The sequence below is a fragment of the Arvicola amphibius genome, chromosome 1, assembly GCF_903992535.2.
Source record: "Arvicola amphibius chromosome 1, mArvAmp1.2, whole genome shotgun sequence".
Classification (NCBI taxonomy): Eukaryota; Metazoa; Chordata; class Mammalia; order Rodentia; family Cricetidae; genus Arvicola; species Arvicola amphibius.
The window spans coordinates 183,819,069-183,840,309 of record NC_052047.1 but is presented as its reverse complement, the minus strand read 5'-3'; the positions used below and the strand labels follow the sequence as shown (position 1 = coordinate 183,840,309).

General features: G+C 39.7%; 2 protein-coding genes across 3 annotated transcripts in view; both read left to right on the top strand.

Moving 5' to 3' along the window:
• Window positions 1-3,656, top strand: part of Chuk (component of inhibitor of nuclear factor kappa B kinase complex) — a 37,645-nt gene extending 33,989 nt beyond the window's left edge. Inside the window, exons 19-21 of one of the 2 annotated variants that reach the window (XM_038332913.2) lie at window positions 219-335; window positions 2,157-2,256; window positions 3,247-3,656. In XM_038332913.2, coding sequence (XP_038188841.1) covers window positions 219-335; window positions 2,157-2,225 — 186 coding nt within the window. In that variant the 3' untranslated portion in view covers window positions 2,226-2,256; window positions 3,247-3,656. Of the gene's footprint in view, window positions 1-218; window positions 353-2,156; window positions 2,257-3,246 lie in introns of both variants that reach the window. The other variant, XM_038332906.1, reaches the window with a different exon arrangement.
• Window positions 3,657-7,614: 3,958 nt separating this feature from the next.
• The window catches only part of Erlin1 (ER lipid raft associated 1), a 42,346-nt gene continuing 28,719 nt past the window's right edge, over window positions 7,615-21,241 (top strand). The window contains exons 1-5 of the mRNA XM_038321716.2: window positions 7,615-7,691; window positions 7,934-8,057; window positions 9,643-9,724; window positions 18,850-18,896; window positions 19,993-20,054. Of these exons, the coding sequence (XP_038177644.1) occupies window positions 7,945-8,057; window positions 9,643-9,724; window positions 18,850-18,896; window positions 19,993-20,054 (304 nt within the window). The 5' untranslated portion in view covers window positions 7,615-7,691; window positions 7,934-7,944. The remainder of the gene's footprint in view (window positions 7,692-7,933; window positions 8,058-9,642; window positions 9,725-18,849; window positions 18,897-19,992; window positions 20,055-21,241) is intronic.

The window sequence follows — 21,241 nt, the reverse complement described above, 5'->3', positions numbered from 1 at the left end:
CAAGTGTTACATACACTCGTTTTAGTCAATGAAGAAAAGGGCCAGTGATGGCACAGTTAGTAGTGGTGAGGATAGTTTTGTTTACAAATAGTCAGTTGTGCACATAAATAATGATTGGATTATAAGTCTTAAGAGTATGGTTTTTTTAAAATGGTATGAATCAAGAGGTGTTTGCCTGCAATTTATGTGTGTGTGTGTTGTTCTTTTTTTTCCTTCAGACACAGAGTTCTGCCCGCTCTCTTGTAGGATCCAGTCTAGAAGGCACAGTAACCCCTCCAGCATCAGCATGGCTTCCCCATATGTTACCAGAACGCGACCGTCCTCTGACATGTGTGGTAACTCCTCGCAATGGGTGGGTTCACTTTGTAACAACAGATAGTTATACTTCAGAGTGGGGTAGGAGCAAGACAGTAGAGCATGGTGGTTAGTAATGCCTCTGACCAGGGGTCAGTTTTGATCAACTCAGCATTTAACAGTGCTAAATTTATTTTTTTAATGTTCATATATTTTCACTTTAAAATGAGGCTGTCTTATAGGATTGATATGAAAATTCAGTTGGACAATGTATGTAAAATGCTTGGGAAATAAATTTCAGTGTTACTAATTAACTATTAGCTCAATTAAAGTTAGAAGCCATTTCTGTTATTGGTGTATTATTTTCCTTTATCCAAACCATATGTCTTTCTTAATCATTTATCTCTATGAGAAATTAGGCATTTTTGCAGTTTTCATTTTTTGGTACTTGAGTTCTTTTAATAAAGTAGTAATACCTACTTTATTTTATAACTTAGTATTTCTTAAATCTTATATTTTCAATGCTTTAAGTCATTTTGCAGATTTGCAGCCCTGCATTGTCTTTAGTTCCTACTCTTTTGCTAAATGCTGCATGACTGTCCGTCTCTGTTGCGCGTTTGCGGGCTCTGCTAGCTTGTGTGTTGTCGCTTTTCTCACAGCTAATGGAGACCTCCTGGAAGTCTGCCCGTAATTAGTTTTGCAGAAGTGCACCCATGTTACATCTCTGCTCAGGAGGTCATGCAGTTGCATATTCTGTACTCTGCTTTTATGAAAGAAAAAGCACATGACAGGAAGGCAAGCTGATATCAGGTATTTTATTGTTTAAAGAAAGCAAGTTCCAGTGTATATCTTGGGGTCACCATTTATGTGGCCCACTATGAATGCATATACAAGTATAGCAGAGGTTGTGACTTGTAGACTTCAGGAAATACTGTATTAGAACTGAAGGAAGTAAAATTTAGCACATCCTAACCCTTCGTTTTCATTAAAGGCATTTAGGCTTGGTAGGGATGCTAATTCCAAATATCAGCTCTGTAGGTAGCTTCCAATTTGAGTGTGTAGTTGTCTACAACAGTGTAATTTGTTTAAAAATAAATTTTCTGATAAAGGAAAGCTGATCTTAATTACCAAGATTAGGAAATTGTTGCCATGAAATTTCCTCTCTGTTGGATAATAACTGAATCAGTGTTTAGTTCTAAGCTGACGGTGGCTATAACCATGGCCTGCAGTGTAGAGAAGAGGGATGCGCGTTGGCGAAGGATCATGACAGGACATGTGGAAGAGGAAAGCATGAGGGGAGAACTGGAATCAGGGCCTCCTGATTTCTCCTGCTCTTCTTAGCAGTTGGCTTGCTTTATTCCATTGCTACTGTCTGTGATTTCCAATCAGTTTTTCTCTTTCCTGGATTTCTGGAGACCAGAAATCCCCCACCCCCACCCCCACACACACTTCGTTTGTGTGTGAAGTGAGCATGCTGGTGTTTTACTGTTTGTAAAAGGAAAAAGAAATCATCCAGAAACAAAACAAAACAAGTGCTATTTCGTTTGTCTGTACCAAGGGGCTCTTTCCCCCAACCTGTTATTTCTTCAGGGAGTGGTAAGGAGTTACCAGTGCCACCTGTCTCAAAAGGAAACCTAATTAGAATTACAGTGGCCTTACTAGGGTAGGTAGGCAGAAGCGGTGCCTTAGATGAAGTTGTGTCTGAGTGGGAGGGATGAAGAAACTGAAGATGGCAGCAGTCAGCTTTGCTGGGGTGTTGGGTTGCAGAAAGTGGTCATCTTGACCTAGAAGACCAGAATATAGGCAACACTCAGGTGCTTTTTTTTGCTGAACTTGAAATAGTTTACTCTTTCATCCATCAGAGAAACATTAACACAAATGATAGAAGAAAATCTGAACTGTCTTGGCCATTTAAGTACTATTATTCGTGAAGCAAATGAGGAACAGAGCAGTAGCATGTCGGTAAGTTTTGCATGATTATGGGTGTGGAACATATTAGATATGTTGGATACAAAAGGTTTAATTTTCCATGTTGGCCATGTCTGGCATTTGGGATAAATGTAGGGTATAGAACTCAGAGGAAAAAACATTTGAGAAATATTTTGAACCTTTTGTTATGCAGGGACATTTATCCTGGTTTCATCACTGTTGCTGTGATAAATTAGCCTTACAAAAAGCCACTTTAGAGGGGTTTATTCACCTTAAAATTACAGACTACACACCACCCTATAGAGAAGTCAAAGCGGGAACTCGAAATAGCGAGGCATAATGTCTACAGTCAAGAGCAGAGAGAAAACAAACTTGTACATTCCTGAGAGTACTCAGCTCACTTTTTAAAAAAATATATATTTATACAGTACAGGATGCTGCCCACTTTTAGGCACATCTTTTAACGGAATCAAGACAGTCCCCCATATATATGCACATGCCAGCCTGGTCCTAATTGTCATAGGGAGTGTCTTCCCAGGTGATTCTAGGTTGTGCCAAATCCACAAAACTAACCATCTGATATGTAGCATTGTATCATCAGTGAACATCAACTGTAGCAGTTTTGGTCAGATTTTCTTTGCAATGTGACTACTGAGTGGAATGGATATACTCATAATTTTAGTATTTGATGCATATAAGATCAGTTATGCTAATACTTAATAAAAATGGTTGTATCAAGATGTAATTGCTATGAACTATTTTTGCTAAGACCGGGAAAAGCTACTCTAAAATTTTAGCAAATTCACCACTATATTGAGTCTTGATGCCAACTCTTTCTACTTACGAATAAATAGTTTACTCAAATTTTTGAGAACTTTAAAATATTTTTGAGATTACTGTGGCTTTTATAATTCTTAACTTTTCAAATTTTGATTCTAAAAATGTCATAATATAAAAACAACTTTAAAAAGTGAACTTTGCATCCAGACAGCTTCTAATTGTTATTTTCATGCCTGTTTTTAGAGTCATGATTGGAGTTGGTTACCAGAATGACTTGCTATTTGTTCACTGTCCTCAAGCCTATGACAGTTGTTTCTGCGCATGTTCGACATTCACCTTTGCCCCCTGAAGCCGTTCTTCACACACCAGTCAGCAGAGGAAACTATGAATGACTTTACAAGCACAGTATCTTGATTCTTTTATAATGATTGTGACCTCTGAACAGACAGAATTTTATTACAAACTAGTGAAGTTAATTATTTTTAACACTGCCACTATCTAGGGAGATCATTAGTGACCTGCTTATCTTAAAAAATTGACAAAATAAGCCGAGCGGTGGTGGCGCACGCCTTTAATCCCAGCACTCGGGAGGCAGAGGCAGGCGGATCTCTGTGAGTTCGAGGCCAGCCTGGTGGTCTACAAGAGCTAGTTCCAGGACAGGCTCTAAAAAAGCTGCAGAGAAACCCTGTCTCGAAAAACCAAAAAAAAGAAAAAAAATTGACAAAATACTACTTGTTTAACTGATTAAATATATACATATTTTAAAGACAGGGTTTCTCTGTGTAACAGCTCTGACTGTCCTGGATCTTGCTTTGTAGACCAGGCTGGCTTCGAACTCACAGAGATCCTCCTGCTTCTGTCTCTTGAGCACTGAGATTAAAGGCCTGTACCACGACTGACAAGTCCAGTGTTCATTTTAAGTAAAAGTTGCCTACCCATGTTTCTGTGGAAGAGACTGCCCACAAGTAAGATTGTTTCCTGGAGACTAGCCTGTCTCCTTGTGTTGCTCTTAAGAAGTGTTCAACCTGGCTTCATAAGGGAGTTAGATGAATTCCATCTCTAACCACACATGTAATAGTGTCCTCTTCTTAATAAGGGATTGTACATGTGTGCCTTTGATATCAACTGACCGTAATGAATTGTATTGTGTTCTGTATGTATATGTATTTAAGGTGTACATTTAATAATATGAAAGAGATGCCTGTTAATTTATAATGTATTTGAAGGTTGTATGTTTTTGCATTTGTAAAAATGGGTCACTTGTTTAAACAATCTTTTGTGTTTTGTCATATAAGTTTTGAAAGGTTTGCATTCCTTTATTTGTACTTATACTCTTAAAATCCAAGAAGTTCTGACAACAAGGTTTTCCTAAGCTTGGTAACAAAATTCATTTGCTTCTGGATCTATTCTGACTTGACACTGAATCTGTTTATCCCATTTTGTGTGAATGTTCATTTATTTTACTACATAAATATTAATGTGTTTGATTACTGGGGGTGCTGCCACAAACTCTTTTGAGGGTTAATGTAGTATGGTATATGCACTGAATTACCTTTCTAAAATCTGAAAATTTCATAATCCTGAAACATCTAGACTTAGGGGTTTCAGATAAAAGATTGTGGATTTCTGCCTTCTGTTAAATAATTTAGAAGGTGTTATTTTGTTTAAAAATGTGAAATGCTTTTATATCCTAGTTTTTCACTTTGCGTATTAAATGATTTTAAAATTGTTTTTTGAATCTCATTTCTAAAAGCAGACTATAGTACCACAGGCTAATACAGACTGAGGAACTGTAAAAAGATAATGTGCTAGGATAAGAACATGCGTATGTGTGTGGAAGCCAGAGTTGTGATCTTCAGGAACACTGCCCCAGTTGTAGAGAGTCTGTCATTGGCCTGGAGATTATCAATTAAACCAGGTAGAGTGGGCTGTGAGCCACAGGGATCTTGTCGTTGCCTGCCCACTGCTGCAGTTACAGGTGCCTGCTACCATATTGCAGAATATTTGTTTACACTGTGAAGATATCTTTGCCAAGGCGCCTTCTAATTGGTTTAATAAAGAGCTGAATGGCCAATAGCTATGCAGGAAAAGTTTAGGCAGGACTTCTGAAGATAGAATTCCGGGAAGAAGAAAGGCAGTCGCCAGCCAGCATGGAGAGAAAACAGTAGGTGCAAGATGGAAGAGAGGTAATGCCACATGGCTGAGCATATATTAAAAGTTGGATTAATTTAAATGATAAGAGCTAGATGAGACAAGCCTAAGCTAAAGGCCAAGCTTTTATAATCAGAAATAAGTCTCGTGTCATTATTTGGGAACTGGCTGGCAGGGCAGAGAAAGACTCATTACATATGGTGCCCAATCTCCAGGCACATATTTCCACATAGGGCCTGGAAATCTGAAGAAAAAGAAGGAGGAGGAAGAAGGAAAAGGAAGGAAGAAGAAGAAGAAAGGAAAAAATGGACACGACTGAGAAGGAGAAGAAGAAAGAGGAAAGAAGAAGAAGAGAAAAACCAGACACGACTTCTTAGTGTCCCAGTGCTTGTGGCTTACATAGGCTAAGAAGAAACAGTATGGGTTCAGCAAATTCCTCAAGCTTGGGCAGGTAAATGCTGCTCCTAGCTTGTAACATGGGCATAAAGGCTCTCATAGACCTAAGTGGGACTGAGCCAGCCATCAGCACAGAGCTCCACGGTGGGTTTTAGGCTTGGCTTACCTGGTCAGAGAAGGCTACGGGTATGCAATAAAGAGGTCCAGGCTGGAAAAACCTCTAAATAGGTAACAGTAAAAAAAACTGGGTATGGACAGTCATAGAAAACATAGTTTATAAAAATAATAAAGTAAAATTTTAAAGAAAGTAAAGTAATAGAAAAACATCACATAAGGATGGAAAATGCACAGGGTGTCTGGATCCTATATGGTACTTTGTTGACTTTGAATTTTTTTAAATGCTAATATAGAAAAAAAGCAATAGCTGCTAAGAGACATTAGATTATGGAAATTGCTAAATTAAACCAACCTATGTCTTAACTTTAAAATGGAAGTAAAAGTATGTTTGCATTGTAGGAGAAGTTATGCCTTACAGGAAACAAAAAGTTATGGTTCTCTTCAAAATTAATAAAGTTCATATTTGATTGGGTGAGACCTGAAAATCTTGTGACCTCTGAATGGAAAGAATTTTATTACAAACTAGTGAAGTTAATTATTTTTAACACTGCCGCTATCTAGGGAGATCATTAGTGACCTGCTTATCTTAAAAAATTGACAAAATACTACTTGTTTAACTGATTAAATATATACATATTTTAAAGACAGGGTTTCTCTGTGTAACAGCTCTGACTGTCTTGGATCTTGCTTTGTAGACCAGGCTGGCTTCGAACTCACAGATATATAATAATATATAGTAATATAAGTTGTGATTAAAAGTGGTTTAGGTATAAAACTTTGAAATCATCAAGATAGAATAGGTTATTTTTATGATCAGAGAACAACTTCATGGGGTCAGTTCTCCATTTTTCACTTCTATGTAGGATCGAGGGATGAAATGAAGTCATCAAGCATGTCCACAAACTCCCTTATCCACTGAGCCATCTCACCAGATCCACGTGGTGGGAATTTTAAAACCTGAATTGAGAAAAATGTCTCACGGAACTGGATAGATGGTTCAGGTTAAGAGCGGTGGCGCACGCCTTTAAACCCAGCACCAGGGATGCAGAGGCAGGTGGATCTCTGTGAGTTCGAGGCCAACCTGGTCTACAGAGCGAGTTCCAGGACAGGCTCCAAAGCTACACAGAGAAACCATGTCTCGATGACAACAACAACAACAAGCACGCGTTGATCTTCCAGAGGACCCTGGTTCAATTCCCAGCACCCATGTGGCAGGTCACAGCAGTCTGTAACTGCAGTTCCTGGGAATCTGATGCCCTCTTTTGACTGCTGAGAGCACTAGGCACACGTGGTGACATGAGTACAGGCTAGACACCCATACATATAAAAATAGTCTCCTTGCCATCCAGGTCTTCTATCAGCAGAAAAACACTTCCCAGACTTCCTAATTCTGGTTCTAGCCTAGCCTACCATACAACTCCTCTCCACCTCACCGGCACTCACTGTTCATTTTGGCCTCCTGACAAGACAATCCCGACCCCCACATTCAGCATAGATCATTCTGTTCCTGTTTCTGGGTGGCTTCAGAAAGCACTCTGGTGTAGCGTTCTAGCACAAAATAGTCAGCCCAAGCTTGAATGATTAACACAGTTGGAATAGCTTCTCCACTGAACTCAAACCCCTCCCTCGTTCCTTGAGACTGGTCTGGTAGTTTCCTTAGTGCAGGATGTGTACCTGAAGGACGTGGGTACCTTGCCAGTTAGACTAAGTACAGACCACAAAAGGATGAAGGGATAGCCTTTACAGTGAGGGGCTGAGTCTTCCGCATTGGAGCGCCCGGACAAGCCCTCTCCCAGGGGTCGACCCCCATGCAACTTAGGGGCTAGAAAAGAGCCGCGCTACGCACGCCTAGGCCAATTTTGTCCTGCCCGCTCTCCGTCTCCCGAGTGGCGGGCGGGGGTTGCGTCGCTTGCGTCCCCGCGCAGCCGCAGTGCCGGGAAGGTGGGCGGGGCCGGCTGTTGGCAGCAGTTGGCGGGGCCGGGAGGCGGCTGCACGTGCGGGCGGGGGCGATGCGTCACTGACCGGTGAGGCGCGGCTGAGGGGTCGCCGTTCTCCTGGTGCCCGGGGCCAGGGCGGTCCCCAGTCGGAGCCTTCTGCTAGGGGAGCCGGGGAAAGGGTGTCACGACGTGCACCGAGCCGGGGCCGCGGCGCGGGGGTTGGCGAGGGGAGCGTGGGGCCGGAGCGCGGGGCTTCCCGCCTCCGCCCGCTACTGTCCGCGGGCTCTTCCCAGGGTGGGCACTGAGGGTCCTGTCCTTGCCCTGCCCAGGAGGAACGAGAATGAATATGACTCAAGCCCGGGTGCTGGTGGCCGCGGCGGTGGGGCTGGTGGTGGTCCTCCTCTACGCCTCCATCCACAAGATCGACGAGGGGCACCTGGCCGTGTACTACAGGTGAGCGCCCCGTGCGGGCAGCGCAGCTTCCCGAGCAGAAACCGGGTCCGAAGGGCACCCTAGGGTCTAGCAAGTTGCTCCCTCCGCGGCGGCAGGCGAGTGCTTCCACCCCTAGGAAGCGCTTTCCTTCCAGCTGTTGGGAGTAACCTTTGGCCGGGCACCTTTCAGGAGGCGGCCAGGTTAGTGCCAAGTTCGTTTTGGGCAGAGGTGGGGACTCCTGAGGAGGGAAGGGAATAGTCCCTGCCACCAAGATGACTAAGTCCAACTCGTAATAGTACGAATAGGTGTTTCGTCTGCTGTCGATGCTTTTCGGGATCTCGCTAAGTTTTTTTTTCTCCCTTCTTCATTAAAAACCTCTCAGGATCTGGTTATGGCTCCCAAAGTCTTAATAACCATAACAGTGCTATGTCCCTAAAGAGACAAATATCTCCTTTCTCACTTTTTCCAAGTCAAGGTAAGGAAGAGTGTGGACCATATTCCCGTCTAGTTGATTTAGCAGAGCTTTTCTTTGGTATAAATTACCACCAGCTCCTTTTGGTACAGACTGATAAGAGAAGCCAGTTTGTGGAGAAGTCGTGATAGTGTTTTATTCAGAAAAAAGCAGATTTTTGGTTATTTCCATCATGGCCCCCCCCCCCAAAAAAAAAAACCCTGGGATTTTTACTTTTGGATCCATTCCGAATCCTAAAAAAGTAAAATTTTAGTGGTATGTCCTAACAGATGGAATTCTAGCATAAGAAATGCTAGCTTGGATCACATTTCCGTACAGTTTGTCATTGTCCTTCCGACAGGAAAACCACAAAGAGAATATATCGAGATACCACTCCCCCCAAAATAAGTGAGGAACATGAAACAGTCCATCTTTTTAACTGTGACTTTCAAACCTGTTTGTATATTCATTAATGTGTGGATTTACTGTTCATTGTGTAAAATAGGATTTTTTGATATATTTGTGCATAAACCCCTGCTCTTCATAATTTCCAAGGGTGTTTTCATAGTTCACATATTCCAGCATTAGACGAACCAGGTATTCCTCACCTGTACTCTCAACCCTCTTGCCACTCATCTTTTCATTGCTGTTTTTGTTGCCTTTATACAGAAACTCTGTTCCCAGGATTTTAATGATATATAAAAAAAAACATTAACTATAGAAATTTTCTTCTTCCTTGAAAGCTTATGTTTTCCTCTTTTTTTAAACTTGGTGATTAAATGTATTGTTTTGACTTGGCCTCCTGTTATGTGCAATTAAGGTGTCTTAATTGAGAGTCATTAGAATTTTTCCATAAGTATTTGTCAGAAGCTAAAGACCGGAGAGGATCTTTGAGCCCAAGAGCGGTGCTAGAGACTCAGAGGTGGTTGGTGGAGCTTACGAAACAAGGTGCAACATTGGCAGTTGACGCTGATGCGTTTTCACCTTTCTAAGGGTGGGGGATATTTTAAGGGGCATTGTTCATGTTGAGTAACTCTTTCTTGGGACTAGTAGATTAGTAACTTGAGTAATAACGAATGTTTATTACAGCATTTTGGAATTGGAAAGAGAATTTCTTTTATTTACAGTTTTGTCAACTAAACTATCTTTATGCAGGGGAGGAGCTTTACTAACGAGTCCCAGTGGACCAGGCTATCACATCATGCTGCCTTTCATTACTACGTTCAGATCTGTGCAGGTGAGTGATTCCTAGGGCTTCCAGATAGACAGGTGTGACAGGAGTTGCCACACTGTGGGTGGAGATGGGTTTCCTTATTGCTTAAGCAAATGTTGGTATTTACTTAAATATGGAATGAAAGTTCAGAGTACAACTCTCATAGCACAAGTGATGATTTCAAACCACTTGCCTTGAAATGAAAGTGTGGACTAGGCAGCTTGTCAAGACTGACTTCTGCTGTCTGTATAATGGTATTAGCAGCTTTTCTGTTACTTCAGTCAAAATAAAAGTAAGAATTCAAAACATAATTAGAAATACAAATCAGTGATTACTTGGTTTAAGACTGGTTTCCAGAGAGGCAGGCTCCTAGACTACTGTTAACATGGAGGAATGAATTTTTATAAACAGCTTTTGTATATAAAAACTCAGTTTTGCCTAGTGCATTAAACACAAATTTATGAGGAACCTAAGTGAATGTGGTACTTTGACAGCATTTCAGACTATTTGAAATAAGTATCTGGTTCTTGCATAAAGTATCTTGGCTATAGGACATCCTTAATAAATGTAGTTTATATAACAAGATGGCAAAATAGAATTGGGCTCTAGCTAATTTTGCAAACTCAATAAATCTTTGTCAGTTTTATCTACCATCAGCTGCAGATCTTTCAGGAAACAGGGAAAGTCAATGTTACTAACATTATCACTTAAATTTTCAGCTTTCTGCTAAGTGGGAGAGTGATTGTGAATCTCAGACTCTCCCAGGTTCTTTCTGTGACTTTCTGGGTTAGGGAAGAGCTCTGCTATTACAGAGAAACCTGGAGGACATGGTGCTCTCTCCCTAGTCACAAAGGTTTCCAGATGGGCTTTTCATATTTTAGTCAGACTTTTAAGTTTTTTTTTTTTTAAATTTTAAACCATATTATATGTGTAGCCATACAGTTTACATACTAAATAGCACTGTGATAGAATGAATTGATATAGCTTTAAAAAAAGAAAAACGGGAAATGTTTTAGGTTGTTATGAGACCTCTAAGAAGAGAGTGTTTATATTGTTTGTGTCCGCGGATGTATCAGCGACTAGTGTTGCCTAATTCCTGCTGCACCTTTTGCTCTTCATGCATTGGCTAATGTTGTCATCCTTTGTTCACAATCTCTTCCAGTTTTCTGGCCTGCCCTAATCTTGCAGCCTTTTTTAAGACTTCTCCCAGTTTCTTTCCTCGCCTGATGTTAGCTCACTAGCAACTTTTAACAGTCTTTTTTAAATTATTTTTTATTTCTATTTTTTATTATTACTATAAAAAATACCAATCCAAATTCCCACTCCCTCCCATCCTCCCACTCCCCTCCCACTTCTTTTACACACCCTCCCACTCCACCCCTTCCAATCCTAAGAGAGGGCAATGCACCCCGCCCTGTGGAAAGTTCAAGACCTCCCTACTACATCTAGGTTGAGCAAGGTATACATCCAAATAGGATAGGACCCAAGAAGCCAGTACATGCAGTGGAGACAAATCCCAGTGTCACTATCAGTGGCCCTTCAGTCTGCCCCAGCTGTCAACCACATTCAGAGGGACTAGTTTGTTCCCATGCTCGTTCACTCCCAGTCCAGTTGGAGTTGGTGAGCTACCATTAGCTCAGGAAAACTGTCCCAGTGGATGAACCCCTCCTGGTCTTGACTTCCTTGCTCATATTCTCACTTCTTCCGCTCTTCAACTGGACGTTGGGAGCTCAGTCCAGTGCTCCAGTGTGGGTCTCTGCCTCTGTTTCCATCTGCTGTTGGATCAAGGTTCTATGGTGATTTTTAAGATAATCATCAGTCTGACTACAGGGCAAGGCCAGTTCAGGCAACCTCTCCTCTATTGCTTAGGGTCTTAGCTGGGACATCCTTGTGGATACCTGGGCATTTTTCTAGAGCCAGGTTTCATGCTAACCCCATAATGGCTCCCTAAATCAAGATATCTCTTTGCTTGCTCTCATATCTGTCCTTCCTCCATCTCGACTATCCCATTCCCTCAAATTCTCAACCCTCCCCTTCTCCCCTTCCTTTTACTCCCTACCCCCATGCTCCCAAATTTTGTCTGACGATCTTGTCTGTTTCCAATTTCCAGGTGGGTTTATATGTTTTTCTTTGGGTTCACCTTATTACTTAGCTTCTCTAGGATCATGAACTATAAGCTCCATGTCCTTTGTTTATAGCTAGTATCCACTTATGAGTGAGTACATACCATATTCATTCACCATATGAGTGAGGTCTGGGTTACCTCACTTAGGATAGTGTTTTCTCATTCTATCCATTTGCATGCAAAATTCAAGATGTCACTGTTTTTTTTACCGCTGACTAGTACTCTAATGTGTAAATGTGCCACATTTTCTTTATTCATTCTTCAGTTGAGGGGCATCTAGGTTGTTTCCAGGTTCTGGCTATTACAAATAATGCTACTTTGAACATAGTTGAACAAATGTCTTTGTAGTATGATTGGGCATCTTTTGGGTATATATATTCCCAAGAGTGGTATTGCTGGATCCTGAGATAGGTTGATTCCCAGTTTTCTGAGAAACCACCACACTGATTTCCAAAGTGGTTGCACAAGTTTGCATTTCCACCAGCAATGGATGAGTGTTCCCCTTACTCCACATCCTCTCCAGCATATGCTATCTCTAGTGTTTTTGATCTTAGCCATTCTGACAGGTATAAGATCATATCTCAGAGTTGTTTTGATTTGCATTTCCCTGATAGCTAAGGAAGTTGAAAATGTCCGTAATTATCTTTTGGCCATTTGAAATTCTTCTGTTGAGAATTCTCTGTTTAGTTCAGTACACCATTTTTTTAAATTGGGTTATTTAGAATTTTAATGTCTAATTTCTTGAGTTCTTTATATATTTTGGAAATCAGTCCTTTGTCTGATGTGGGGTTGGTGATGACTTTTTCCCATTCAGTAGGCTGCCTTTTTGTCTTATTGATTGTGTCCTTTGCTTTACAGAAGTGTCTCAGTTTCAGGAGATCCCATTTATTTATTGTTGCTCTTATTGTCTGTGCTACTGGGGTTATATTTAGGAAGTGGTCTCCTCTGCCTGTGCATTGAAGGCTACTTCCCACTTTCTCCTCTATCAGGTTCAGTGTGGTTGGATTTATATTGAGGTCTTTAATCCATTTGGACTTGAGTTTGGTACATGGCGATAGATGCAGATCCATTTTCATTCTTCTACAGGTTGACATCCAGTTATTTGTTGAAAATGCTTTCTTTTTTCCATTGTATAATTTTAGCTTCTTTGTCAAAAATCAGTTGTTCATAGGTGTGTGAATTAATATCTGAGTCTTCGATTCAGTTGGTCAACGTCTCTCTTTTTATGCCAATACCAAGCTATTTTCATTACTGTAGTTCTGTAATAGAGCTTGATGTCAGGGATGGCAATGCCTCCGGCAGTTCCTTTATTATACAGGATTGTTTTTGCTATCTTGGGTTTTTTGTTTTTCCATATGAAGTTGATTATTGTTCTTTCAAGGTCTATGAAGAATTGTGTTGGGATTTTGATGGGGATTGCATTGAATCTATAGATTGCTTTTGGTAGGATTTCCATTTTTACTATGTTGATCCTTTCTATCCAAGAGCATGGGAGATCTTTCCATTTTTTGGTATCTTCTTCAATTTCTTTCTTCAAAGACTTAAAATTCTTGTCTTTCACTTCCTTGGTTAGTGTTACTCCAAGATATTTTATGTTATTTGTGGCTTTTATGAAAGATGATGTTTCTCTGATTTCCCTCTCAGCTTCTTTATCCTTTGTGAAAAGGAGGGCTACTAAGTTTTTTTGAGTTGATCTTGTATCCTGCCACATCACTGAAGGTATTTATCAGTTGTAGGAGCTCTCTGGTAGAGTTTTGGGGGTCACTTATGTAAACTATCATATCATCTGCAAATAATGAAAGTTTGACTTCTTCCTTTCCAATTTGAATCTCCTTGATCTCATGTTGTCTTATTGCTATTGCTAAAACTTCAAGAACCATGTTGAAGAGATATGGAAAGCCTTGTCTTGTTCTTGATTTTAGTGGAATTGCTTTGAGTTTCTCTCCATTTAATTTGATGTTAGCTGTCGGCTTGCTGTATATTGCTTTGATTATATTTATATATGATCCTTGTATCCCTAATCTCTCTAAGACCTTTATCATAAAGGGGTGTTGAATTTTGTCAAATCCTTTTTCAGCATCTAATGGGATGATCATGTGGTTTTTTTCTTTCAGTTTATTTATATGATGGATTACATTGATAGATTTTTGTGTGTTGAACTAACCTTGCATCTCTGGGATGAAGCCTACTTGATCATGATGGATGATTTTTTTATGTGTTCTTGGATTCAGTTTGCCAGTATTTTATTGAGAATTTTGGCATCCATGTTCATGAGTGAGATTGGTCTGTAATTCTCTTTTGGTTGAGTCTTTGTGCGGTTTTGGTGTCAGGGTAACTGTAGCCTCATAAAAAGAGTTTGGCAATGACCCTTCTGTTTCTATTATGTAGAACGTTTTGAGGAGTATAGGTATTAGCTCTTCTTGAAAGTTCTGGTAGAATTCTGTACTAAAGCCAGTCGGCCCTGGGCTTTTTTTTTGGCTGGGAGGTTTTTGATGATGGCTACTATCTCCTCGCAGCTTATAGGTCTATTTAAATTGCTCACCCGGTCTTGATTTAATTTTGGTATATGCTATCTATCTATAAAATTGTCCATTTCTTTTACATTTTTCAATTTTGTGGAGTACAGGCTTTGTAGTAGGACCTAGTGAATCCTCTGAATTTCCTCAGTGTCCGTTGTTCTGTCCCCCTTTCCTGAGCTTGTTAGTCTGGATGCGCACTCTCTGCCTTTTTATTAGTTTGGATAAGGGTTTGTCAATCTTACTGATTTTCTCAAAGAACCAGCTCTTTGTTTCATTTATTCTTTGTATGGTTTTCTGTGTTTCTATTTTGTTGATTTCAGCCCTCAATTTGATTATTTCCTGTCTTCTACTCCTCCTGGGTGAGTCTGCTTCTTTTTTTCTAGAGCTTTCAGGTGTGCTATTAGATTGCTAATGTGAGCTTTCTCCATTTTCTTTATGTGGGCACTTAGTGCTATGAACTTTCCTCTTAGCACTGCTTTCATAGTGTCCCATAGGTTTGGATATGCTGTACCTTCATTTTTATTGAATTCTAGGAAGTCTTTAATTTCTTTCTTTATTTCTTCCTTGACCCAGGGGTGGTTCAGTAGTTGACTGTTCAGTTTCTAAGTTTGTAGGCTTTCTGGGAGTAGTATTGTTGTTGAATTCTAACTTTACTCCGTGGTGATCTGATAAGACACAGTGGGTTACTCCAATTTTTTTGTATCTGTGGATCTTTGCTTTGTTACCAAGTATGTGATCAATTTTAGAGAAGGGTCCATGAGGTGTTGAGAAGAAGGTATATTCTTTTTTATTTGGGTAGAATGTTCTATAGATGTCTGTTAAGTCCATATGATTCAGTACATCTGTTAGTTCTCTTATTTCTCTGTTAAGTTTCTGTCTGGTTGACCTGTCCATTGGCGAGAGAGGAGTGTTGAAATCTACTATTAGTGTGTGAGGTTTGATGTGCGATTTAAGTTTTAGTAATGTTTCTTTTACATATGTGAATGCTCTTGTATCAGGGGCATGGATATTCAGGATTGAGACTTCATCTTGATGAATTGTTCCTGTTAAGAATATAAAGTGTCCTTCTCCATCTCTTCTGATTGATTTTAGTTTATCTTAACAGTCTTGATGTTAGCAAGAGCATCATCAGACTCAGAGATTGAGGTCTTTTTAGGTCTTGTTCAACGCCAGATAAATCTCTCTCTGCCTTCCTGAAACTCACTGTTAAGTATGGTGCAGCAATAATATAAAGTATATATTAACAATAATAGTAAATAGATTTTTAAATTATATGTACATAGCAAATATACTGTGTATTGGTGTTTCAATTACATGTATATCTGTATGAGGGTGTCAGAAGCCCCGGAACTGAAGTTACAGATAGGTATGAGCTGCCATGTGGGTACTGGGAATTGAACTCCAGTCCTCTGGAAGAGTAGCCAGTGTTTTTAACTGCTGAACCATCTCTCCAGCCCCTTAAGAAGCTGAAACTTTTCTTAAGAAGAGTTATAAATATGTGTTTTGGGAATTGGGAACATATTAGAAGATGCAGTTGTATTTAAACAAATGGTTTAACAGAATTAATAATTGAAAGGACTAATATGCAAGAAAGTGAAATCCCATGTATAAGGTATGGAGACAAAGCAGTGCTTAGAGAAATTATATAAAATACTCAGCCTTTATTTACTTTATAAAGTAAACATTCACTTTCCCCTCTTCTGTTCTTTGGTGACATGGACTATGTAGCCAAGGCTGTCCTAGAACTCGCTACCTACACTAACGCCAGACTTTCTTCCAGTTTCCTGAGGGATATGATTGCACATGTGTGCCACCGTAATATTTCTTTCCTATTAGAAAAATAATTATGTGTATAGAAGTGCATAGGCTAGGATATTAACTGAAAAGTTGTTAGCTCCTAGTTTTTCTTGTTTTGAAAGTTGGTACAGATAGTGAAAATTGCCTTAGTTTAATGCTTTGAAAGAAATAAAATATACTGAACTCATTTATCAACCTTTTCCCCTCACTTTGTCTAGAATTATCTCTACTATTACCATCATACTAGTTTTTCAACTATTTTATACTTTCCCTGCTGGAATTGTATATTCAACCAGTGATGACATCTTTCTTTTATTATTTCTCCAGATTGACATCTTTCAGTTTTCACGGCCTTACTAACTTACCCTAGACAAGTTACTTCTTTAGCTTCCTGGTTTTCTTGCCTCTCAGAAAGCTGAATAACAATTGTATAACATAATCAAAGGAATTAAGGAAAACACCTTTTTCCCCTCCAGTGCTAAGAGGTCAACCCTAGGGCTTAAGCCCAGAGGCTTGAGCATTCTAGGCAAGTCTCCACCACCGAGCCTGTATCTTTTTTGTTTTCTTTCCCCAGATTAGAAGTCTTGCTAGTGTCCAAGGTAGTGTGAAACTTGCACCCCTCCCACCTCAGCCACCACACAGCTGGGGTTATAGGTTTGCATGGCCACTTGCAATGCTGACAATTTTTTTAAAGGTTCATTTTATTATATATATATATATATATATATATATATATATATATATATATATATATATATATATATGATTATATATAAAGAGCACCTAAGCTGTTTACCAAATATTCAAGGCCTTCGGCCTAATATCCATGTGTTCTTTTCCTGGAATTTACCACTCATCTGAGTATTGCCTTCTCCTTCAGGCAGACCAGCCTGATTTGGGTTTGTACTTCTGTCTTCCTTAGTATGTATTGAATGTAAGATACCCCTCTTAAGTTCTTATTTCTCCACTTCTATATCTGTCTTGTTCATTTGTTTGTTTTTCTTTTTATGGATTTTTGAGACAGGATTTCTCTGTAGCTTTGGAACCTGTCCTGGAACTAGCTCTTGTAGACCAGGCTGGCCGCGAACTCAGAGATCAGCCTGCCTCTGCCTCCCGAGAGCTGGGATTAAAGGCATGTGCCACCACCATCCGGCTGTTTTTGTTTTTTGAGACAGGGTCTCTTTGTGTAGCCCTGGCCGTCCTGGAACTTGCTTTGTAGATCAGGTTTCAGATATCTACCTGCCTCTGCCTCTGCCTCTTGAGTGCTGGGATTAAAGGTATGTGCCACTACCACCTGACTAGATTTTTCTATTAATACTTTCAGAGATCTTTTAAATTTTTTATTTTTAATTTATGTGTATTTGTGTACATCTACTTGTCTGTGCACCACATGCTATGTTGTCTGCAGAGACCAGAAGAGGTGTTGAATGCTCTGGGATGAGAGTTACAGGCAGTTGTGAGCCACCCTATGTGGGTTCTAGAAACCAAACCTATGTCCTTTGAAAGAGTGTTAAATAATTTTAACTGCTGAGCTCTCTCTCTCTCTCAAGAACTTTTAAGACTAGTATTTCATTCCTTGTAACAGTACCTAAGAGCTCAAATTATACTGTTATTTTTGTACCTGTTGATAGTTTTTTATATAATTTTATTTCCTATGCTAAATTGTGACTATTAGGTAACAAGGGCCATATTCCATAAATTAGCATATTTTGTGTGCTTAATAAGGTGTACTGTGTCCAGAATATACAGCTGACCTATTTGAAATTTTAGCATACACAGTAAGAGGTCATTCTGATACAAAGGTAGGTGTGATGTGGCAAAGTAATTAAGAACCAGATTATTGGTTCACTAAGGAGGAAGCATTATTGGTGTTGGCACTTACATTAAAAGGCAAGCTGAACAGAACACGTGAGAGAACAGTAGGTCCTGAATGAAAGCACTGACTATAGCTTTGCTGCTGAGTTCAAGGGCAGCTTTGGTTCATCAAGTTATTGTGTGTGAAAATAGTTACTCATCATCAGTGTAAAGAGTAATAGTGAGGAATCCAAGTTCAGAACACAGACCTTAGAGTGTCACTTGTGAGTGAGCTGTGCAATTTGCCATGTCAAGCCAGGTCTAGGCAATAAGACACTTAAGGAAAAATTTTCTGCCTACTAGTTGATAAGACATTGAATATTTCTTAGTGCATTTTGAGTCCAACCTTCCTCATAAAACATGTAGTACTCAAGTCTTTGTAGATATAGAAAGAAACAGCTAACTTGATAGCTGATCTTTGGAGGCTGAATTCATGGCAGGACTCTCTTGTACTTACTAGCAGCAGATCTCCAAAGAGTCCTCTCTGGGATCAGCAGGTATGTTTGTTTGTTTGTTTGTTTTGGTTTTTAAGACAGGGTCTCTCTTGGAGCTTACTGTGTAGACTAAGGTGGCCTTAAATTCACAGAGATCCAACTGCCTCTTTCTCCAGAGTCCTGGGATTAAAGGTGTGCAGCACTATGCTTGGCCAGATCAGCACTATTTTGTTGTTATTGTTGTTGATGATGTTGTCTTTTTTGTTGTTGTTATTTTTCTCTGTGTAACAGCCATGACTGTCCTGGAACTTGCTCTGTAGACCAGGCTGGCCTCAAACTCACAAGATATGCCTACCTCTGCCTCCCAAGTGCTGGGATTAAAGGTGTGCAAGTTTTAATGAGCTACTTTTTCCTTCCCAGACGACACTACAAACAGATGAAGTAAAAAATGTGCCTTGTGGAACAAGGTAAGTTTCCTCCTTTGTGACTGACCGCCCTTTACTTACTTTCTTTTTATTTATTTATTTATTTTGGTTTTTTGAGACAGGGTTTCTCTGTGTAACAGCCCTAGCTGTCCTGGAACTAGCTCTTGTAGACCAGGTTGGCTTTGAACTCAGAGAAATCTACCTGCCTCTGCCTCCCGAGTGCTGAGATTAAAGGCGTACACCACCACTGCCTGGCTTACTTTCTTTCTATGTCAACATGCCTGCTAAGATACTTCCAAGTAGTCATGACAGCAACAGAGATTTCTGTGCTGTGAGTTACTTGGATGAAGCTGCAAATGGGAGCATTCCATCTTAGGGTGTTAATGAAAAGATTGGTGTTTTAGACAGGCAGACAACTGTATTTTAGCTTTACCACACCTGTGTTACTATTTTAATTGGCAGGAAAATGAAGCAGAAAGTATAGAGTTCACATAGTCCTTGCCCTCTGCTAACACCTTGATTAGCTTCTCTAAGCTTAGTTCCCTAAAGTCAGGGAGTAAGATCGATGTTACAGTTATTGTAAGAATTTAAATTTGTGTGTGTGGCCCAGAACTTGTCCCTGAATTGATGCTCAATAAAAGATTACTTAAAATTATTCCACTTGTTTTTATAATGTTAAATGTCCTCTAAATGAGAGTTTCTGAGTCAGTAGTTCTTTAATAGAATTTATGTTTCGAGTGAAGACCTGAGTAATGCTTTTGATCTAAAGGCCTCTAAGAATTGTTGTTCTAAAAAGGTTGAGGGCAAGAAAGGAAATGAGGCTTGGGGGTATCACTAAAATAAACTTCCCACGTTAAATTGTAGTGAGGAATGTGAAGTACAAGGCTTTTTTTTAAATGCATAGTTTAAATGACTTTCAAGCTTAAAAAGATAACTTTGACATCTGTAGAGGGACAGATACATTTTAAAAGGGACCAAGCTCCCTTATGTTTTAAGTGAATATATCAAGTTCTTCCTAGGTTTTAAATTAGATTATCAAGTTCTCCCTAGGTCTGTCTATAACTTATTTGTATTTTGTTGCTTTTATTGTGGCTCTGGCTCACACTTTTTCTGTTTTTGTTTGTTCATTTGTTTTTAGTGGTGGGGTCATGATCTACATTGACCGAATAGAAGTGGTTAATATGTTGGCTCCTTATGCAGGTATGTTACCTATCTGCTGTGTTTGTAAAATTATAACCAGAGTGTTTTTAACTGAGGAAGGAAAGTACTTTTTAAAGTTTTACCACCTCAGTGAATACTGATAAATATGAAAGAATAATGATGAAAATATTTCCAGGAAATAGATGTAAAAACACGTCACAAGTTATGGACAAAATTAGTTTTCAGTAATCTTTTTTTAAATGTATATGAGTGCTCTATCTGCATTTATGCCTGCATATCAGAAGAGGGCATTAAATCCAACTATTGATGGCTATGAGCCACCATGTGGTTGATAGGATTTGAACTCAGGACCTCTGGATGAACAGCCGATGCTTTTAACCGCTGAGCCGTCTCTCCAGCCCTAGTTTTCAATGATCTCATGAGCTACTCTTCTCTGTAGAGAGAGGAGTAAAATTTTTTTTTAAAGATTTATTACATATACAGTGTTCTGCTTGCATGTATACTTGCAGGCCAGAAGAGGGCACCAGATCTCATTACAGATGGTTGTGAGCCACCATGCAGTTGCTGGGAATTGAACTCAGGACCTCTGGAAGAGCAGGCAGTGCTCTTAACCTCTGAGCCATCTCTCCAGCCCGAGAGGAGTAAAATTTAAAACAGTAAAATTTACTGTTTTTAAAAGCAAGTGTTTTTAGGAAAAGAAAGTGGCATTGCGTCCAGTGATGGTGAGGAAGAATTTCCTTGAATCCTAAAGATCCGTAACTGATCAATTTCCTTGGGTTACAGTCATTTGTCTGTGTAGAAAAATCTTTTCTAGTTGAGATTTGCCATAACTTGCAAAGCAATCTGAAAGTCTGAAGTTATACTTGAAAGTTATAAATGAAAGCATTTTCTTGATAAAAGATGAACACTCACAGAGATAAAGTGGATACATGTTCTTTAAAAAACACGGCTGTGAAGGAAGATGGCTCAGTTGGTGTGCAAGCATGAAGACCTGAATTCAATCCTCAGCACCTAAGAGTAGTGTACATGTGTAAGTTCAGTGCTGCGGCAGAAGCAGGAAGATCCCTAAGGTCCAGTGGCTAGCCAATCTAGCCTAATGATCGGGAGACCCAAAAATGACACCTGAGATTGGTTTGTGGGTGTGTGAATGTGTGTGTACACACATTCAAGTGCATTGCATTATATGTGCATACACATAAGAAATTTAATTGCAAGTTTTGAGTGTC